The sequence below is a fragment of the Populus euphratica genome, unplaced genomic scaffold (assembly GCF_000495115.2).
Source record: "Populus euphratica unplaced genomic scaffold, PopEup_1.0 scaffold21.1, whole genome shotgun sequence".
Taxonomy (NCBI): domain Eukaryota; kingdom Viridiplantae; phylum Streptophyta; class Magnoliopsida; order Malpighiales; family Salicaceae; genus Populus; species Populus euphratica.
The window spans coordinates 481032-487588 of record NW_011499887.1 but is presented as its reverse complement, the minus strand read 5'-3'; the positions used below and the strand labels follow the sequence as shown (position 1 = coordinate 487588).

The window sequence follows — 6557 nt, the reverse complement described above, 5'->3', positions numbered from 1 at the left end:
GGAAAGAGAGACAATAGAAACGAGTCACTGGAGATAAAGAGAGGGAGAGGAAAGGGGGAGGGGATTAATTTAATCGGTTTATTTTTTGAACACTCCTACCATTATATACTTTCAATGGGAGCCTTTTTTTTACTTTATTTCCAACATTTTACTATTGGGAATAAGCCCGCGCATCCCAACGGTGATCCATCGTTTTGATCACTTCCTCCAATTTCTTCTCACGAAGACTTCCTTCCTCCCCTTCCCTTCTAATGACAAGGGCTAGAACTGAAACACTTGGATAAAGTTTCACGGCAAGATCCACGTTGGAGTGCCTCTTGTGATTGAGGAGTCCGGTGCTTGCTTCTGGGTTTGGAGAAGTAGATATTTTCAAGGAGGAGAATTTTGTGATATATATTGGGATACCTTCTTTATTGCCCCCATTGCCTTCTCATCCACGCAGGTACTGCTTGTTACAAATCAACCAAGAGAGAGAGGAATTCACTAATCCTTACCAAATCAAACATGATCAACACCTGGCGTCAAAATACTTTTTAGTTATTTTTTATACTATAATAATAAGTTCATTAATTTTAATAAATTACAAGGACAGGGTTATAATTAACTCCTTTTGCATGTATATAATTCAATCAAGCAATGGATGCATGCTAATAATTTGTGAAGGCATGCAGATGATGAGGATATATATACGCGTGTGTATGAGAGAGAGAACCCAAACTAATAGATAGCATATCGCGGCGTCCTTGTTTGATATTATGTTTTAAAAATATTTTTTAAAAAATTTAATTTTTTTAAATTAATATATATTTTAATTTTTTTAAATTATTTTGATGTACTGATCTTAAAAATAATTTTTAAAAAATAAAAAAATATATTATTAAAATATTTTTTTAAAAAAAAAATATTTTAAAAAACAATCACAACCACAATTTTAAATATATACTTAACGCTAAATAAAATAGGTATAATAAAAGAAGCCAATTAATCTCCTCTTTTATAATGAATCTTGAATTTATACCTCTCCTTTATAATAAAAAAACAAGCTCATTAGAAATTGGAAAGAACCTTATCCCTCAAATAACTTTGGAAGTTGCCATGGCATCGTATAAATCTTGCCCATCATTACACACACACATATATATATGCCATTCACAATCTAATTAAGTGGAGCTTAAAAAGTAGTGCTAAATTTAAACTCAAAACAAAAGCAAAACAGCACGATATTGCTTAAAATATTAAACACTAGTTAACTATCCTTTTTACAAGAGAACAAGCCAAGTATTTTGCCCTGGAAAACACCCTTTACCAAAAATCACCGAAAGCCCTTCCATTATGTTTTTCTTTGCTTTATAGCAGCAACTACGAATAAAGCCTCCTTTTCTTCCTATTTTAACTGTGAATAATTTCATGATTTATTTTTATTAAATAGCTTATGAATAAGTGATTAGTGATGGAGGTATTTGTTCGGTGGCAGAAATAATGTTATTGCATAGCCATGCGGACGTGGATTGTTGGAGTTGCCTCATCATCAAGATTTGGCGTGTTTCCGACAGCTTTTTTTGGAGCATACTACATTCAGACCGGAGCCAGTCGTTCTCTGTTCGTACACTGTGGCATTGGTACAAAACAATCCTCAACCGGTTCGTCAGTTCACGGTTCTCAACCCTAAGCCGGTTCGCCTGGTTCCTTAGGTTGTCCATGTGCTTCTGTTTTCGCATCCGAGACCGCCTTGCCGACTCCCGGTTTGATGCCATCCGCCTACGTTTCCTTTCATCTATGACCGAAACCGGAGGGTTTGGTTCATCGGAGCCGGAGTTTGAGTTTGATTTGTCAGGGTTTTGGTCCAACCGGTTGGGCTCATCCAAACCGGAACTCGAACCAAAAGGTTTTGGTGACTGAGGAGCACTTGGAAAGGGGTCGAAACAGTCCCAAGGCGTAAAACCATCCTCAAAGAACGGAAATGGGTTGTCGAGCATCGGTTCAACCAATGGGTATGTGGCCGAAACTGTAGACAGCATGGCTATAGAAATTTCTCGATAGAAGAGGGGAGGAAGGAAGGAGGAGGAAACGGAAGAATTGCAGCGTAGGGGGCTCATATTTATGGGCAAAATTGGTGGGACCCACCATGGACATGGAAAATACCTGTTCAAGGGCGTATTCGTCCATAACCGTATGTGTACAGGGATTGGCTTTCCAGTCAGTGGGCACTATGATGGCGTTTAAAACTTTGTTGCTTTTTTAAAAGGCAAATTGAAGCTGACATGAGCTGATGGGGTCCACGGAAACATCGGCTTTTGATTTAGGTTAGCCATGAAGAAACAAAACAATCGGCTCCATTGCTGACGCGTGTCCACCATTGGTGAATCCGTGTGCAGGGAGCTAATCGTTTGAAAGGTCACTGACGTGGAGCCAGGTGTTTGGCTTGGCTATACGGCTCTTGCTAGCTAAGCCTGAGCCGCGAGAGAAATTGGGTGGCATCGCATGGATGTCATGGCTGATCAAAGAGAGCAAGGTGGTTTTTAATTGTTTAATAATTTAATTTAGAGATATTATTATTTTATTTTTTTGATTTCTGTATATAAATCTTAGAGTTAGTATTGAGATAAATTATTAATTCTTTTTAATATATGAAACTTAATGCAAAGATGCACTAAATCATTTGAGAAAAAAAATTAATCCTAGTTTAATCTATCTGAAAGTATTTTTGTTGTTAAATAAAAAAACTTATTTAATTACTATTTTAATTCTTGAATTGATTAAAAAATACTTATATTTCAAATAAAAAAAGAAAAAAAAGAATTGTTTAATAATGGAGTGGTAGGGGATCAGCCTCACCACTAAAGATTGAAAATTATGTCGATCGCTTTTAATTGATGTCACATTTGCTTTCCTCTATTAATTATGAACATAAAATTATATCACATCAAAACTAATAGCAAATTAATGATATCATATTATATCCTTTTATTTTGTCTTTCTAGCATTCACTCAAAGTCAGGCAACGGTATAAATTAATGTGAAAGATCTCAAATATTAAATTAAAGTATGTTAATATCAAGGTAACTTCAAAATCAAGGTACGTTCTGGGGGAGCTGGTGCCCTAACACTAGACTTAAAAAAAAGAAGATTAATGGAGGTATTTGAATTAAATGTACATTTTGACTCATTTTATGAATTTTAAAATTAATAATTATATAAATTATTAATAATTCTAAAATTTATAGAATAATATGTAATTTTAAAAAATAAATTTAAAAAATAATCAATTGAAATTCATTCTTATAGTTATCCTAGCACCACACTCGATATTACTTATAATTGGTAGAGCAAAAATCATAATTATTCTGTTTATTTAATTATTGCATCCCCTTTGTTACATAAGACCAGAAATATTTTGACATGTGGACACAACTTAGGAGATGATTAATCGAAAGAGAGTGACGTGCCAACTAATGATTAAAACCTGCCTCGAATTATTCCAATTTCAATGAACTTGTCGAAGTGCTGTCTTTTCCGAAAGGCCAGAAAAGGGAATATGAAAGTTGAGGGGCAGCTACCACGTCATTCAAAAGGTTTTTTTTTTTTTTTTTAATTGTTTTCCAATCTTCGTTCATATTTATCAACATTATTTTTAAAATTATTATTGTTTTTTTATTAACATGTATATTCAGATTTATTTACATATAACTTAATTAATTTTATACATTTTAAAGTTTATAATTATATCTAGTATCCTTAAAATTTATAAAATTCAAATTAATACTTTTTAAAAAATAAATTTTGATGCATAATAAACACATGAATTATACTAAAAATACTAATATTCATTAACTTTTCAATTAATTTTCTTCAAATTGACAATTGAGAATAAGTACATATTGAGGGCTTCCCTGCAAAGAAATTGAAGGACCGAATTGGGGACAAGGAATCTTTAGTTTTCTAGAATCATCATCAGGGAAACCAGGAAGAAACTCAAGGAAAGAAACGAACAGAGCATCCACTGATGATCCGTTCTAGCTGAGTAAATAGTAAGCATGGTGGCCGCCGATTAAAAAAGGCAGTGGGCAAAATAATGCCTTTTCTTGTTTTTTTCATTTGTTTCACTCACCTTTTATACCACCAATATCGTAGCATCGAAGAACTTACACACACACACACACACACACACGTCGAAGAACTTATATATATATATACAGTAAATATTTTAAAATTTATTGTTGAAGTAAAATTCAGATCTCACCTTAACAGACCACATAAATAAATGAAGCGTCGTTTCAGTGAAGAAAGACACAGTTGACTGTTTCTTAATTAATTTTGCTACAAACAAATTATAATGCCATATTCCTGTACTAGCCATATTTCTTAATTAATTTTTTTTTGGCAGTCTTCTTTGTATTATATTAATGTTGAATTGTTTGATAATTCCAATAAACTCATGTATGGTTTTTTTTAATATTTTTTTATATTATTTAAATTGTCACTTAAACTAATAATTTGAGACTTGAAATTTTTTAATTTAATATTTTTTTTATAAATTTCTTTTATTAACCTGCATTAACATATCTCGTGTGATTACTAGAACTCTATTACAAATGTAGTCGTCCTTAAAGCTTTTACTAAGGAAAATGTTCAAATTTTCTTTGCCACAGGCCATATTTTCAAAGTACGATATTTTACTACGTATTTAAATTGTGATGATTTTTATTGTTACATTTTAAAAGGTCGATTTAAGAAAAATTATAAATAGTAATATTTTTAATTAAAATTTTAAAAAGGAATTTGTAATGAAACTCGTATAAAATCATAACATGTATTAATTAATAAAACACTTTTAAATCCATAGTTAAGAGAAAATACAGGCCATGCCATACCGTACACTGAAAACAAACACAGCCTATATAGAGCTATATTGTAAATCAACTGAGATTCCAATAGTGCTGTTGGTAATGAAAATTTGTTATCAACGCATTCAGTGACATCAAAAACTCGTTACTAATGCTCTTAAAATAGACGCCATGAGTATTTGTTCCTTTCACTGCCACATGTTCAATCTTTGGAGTTGTATGTCTGTCAGCCTCGTGCTGCTAACACAGCCTATATAGAGCTATATTGTAAATCAACTGAGATTCCAATAGTGCTGTTGGTAATGAAAATTTGTTATCAACGCATTCAGTGACATCAAAAACTCGTTACTAATGCTCTTAAAATAGACGCCATGAATATTTTCATTTGTACAAAAAATATAAAATTGTTTACAAAGTAACGTATGGGTTAGTTTACACTGAGAACATATAGAAGCGTCAGAATCATCTTGTGTCAATGTGGATGCGAGAGAACCGCTCCAGAGAAGTGAAGAAGACTCTGGCAACACCATTGATTAGCCATGTGGCACCTCCGTCTAGCACCCTACAGGCTGGAACGCATGAGCTGGGAGTCCTTGGTGGCCTAACCTTGGGCTCGATAACGTGTCTCCTTCCTTTAAGAAACAAAAGAGGCATCCATTCTTTTAAAAAGAAAATTATCGCCTAGCTTAAGAGGTCGACAGCTTTTAAAAGGGTTAAACTAGAGGCTAAACAGGCTTGTCTTTGAGGTCTGTACACAAGAACAGTGCCATAATTAATGTTTTAGAATGGAGATGCCATGTATGCCTTGTGGACATTGAGAAACAGAAGTGGCAAATATAGTATAAATATTCTTGGCTTGAGTTGGAGGATTCTTTGAGGAAAAAGTTAAGGAAAATGGGACAGAATAATCGATATTTCTCTATCTAATTAGATTTTGTTGTTAGTTGTAGAGATACATTTCGTGTTCTTGAGTTTTTTAATCGTAGGTGCTGCCATTCTGACATTAATTAAAAGTTTAATAAAAACAGATGATGATTTCATTTAATCATAGAACATGAAGCTCACAATAATAGCTTAAAAGTTTTATAAAAACAGATGATGATTTCATTTAATCATAGAACATGAAGCTCACAACAATAGCTTATAGGTTACCATCAATAATTCTGTATACGCGAGTCAAAAGCATTTGTAGCGCACATGTTACCATCATCAATAATTCTGTATACGGATAGATACAAAATTATCAACAAATAATTCATAGAAAAAACATTTTTGTTAATAATTTTATGGGTAAATTAATTATTAATAAAATATAATAGTATAAATATCGATAAAAAATTCTATTTGTAAATATAAAAATTTTAGTAGTGAATTTTATACAAAATACTATTCTATTTTTTTTTTTAATTTGATATAAAGCTTCTATCCTAAGATTTGTTTTCTTTTCCTTTTCCACAATTAATATTTAATGGATCCTCTTTACCAGCAAAATTCTACTACTGTTGCTGGCCTCCATATCAGTTCTTCTCTTGATTCGTTTTCGTTGGTAGTGTTGCTGCCCACAATCTCATCTGTCCATACTGTTCAGCCCAACATCTCTTTGTTTTTTCTCTTCCTCCCGTCTTCTTTCTTTCCTATTTGTGCATCAGTTGGGCCATTAACGAGTAGCCTCGGTAGAGCTTTTTAAAGGATTTTTCTTTTTTTGTAATATAT

General features: G+C 32.6%; 1 protein-coding gene across 1 annotated transcript; it reads right to left on the bottom strand.

The window, feature by feature from the left end:
- Nucleotides 1-1196: 1196 nt before the first annotated feature.
- LOC105130481 (basic leucine zipper 43-like) lies at nucleotides 1197-2510 on the bottom strand. The gene has a single exon (XM_011033018.1). The coding sequence runs from the start codon at nucleotides 2094-2096 to the stop codon at nucleotides 1431-1433; it is 666 nt and encodes a 221-aa protein (XP_011031320.1). The 5' UTR covers nucleotides 2097-2510; the 3' UTR covers nucleotides 1197-1430.
- Nucleotides 2511-6557: the final 4047 nt, after the last annotated feature.

Excerpts from the sequence above, each read along its gene's own strand:
- LOC105130481 (XM_011033018.1), bottom strand. The coding sequence starts at position 2,096 with ATGAGCCCCCTACGCTGCAATTCTTCCGTTTCCTCCTCCTTCCTTCCT.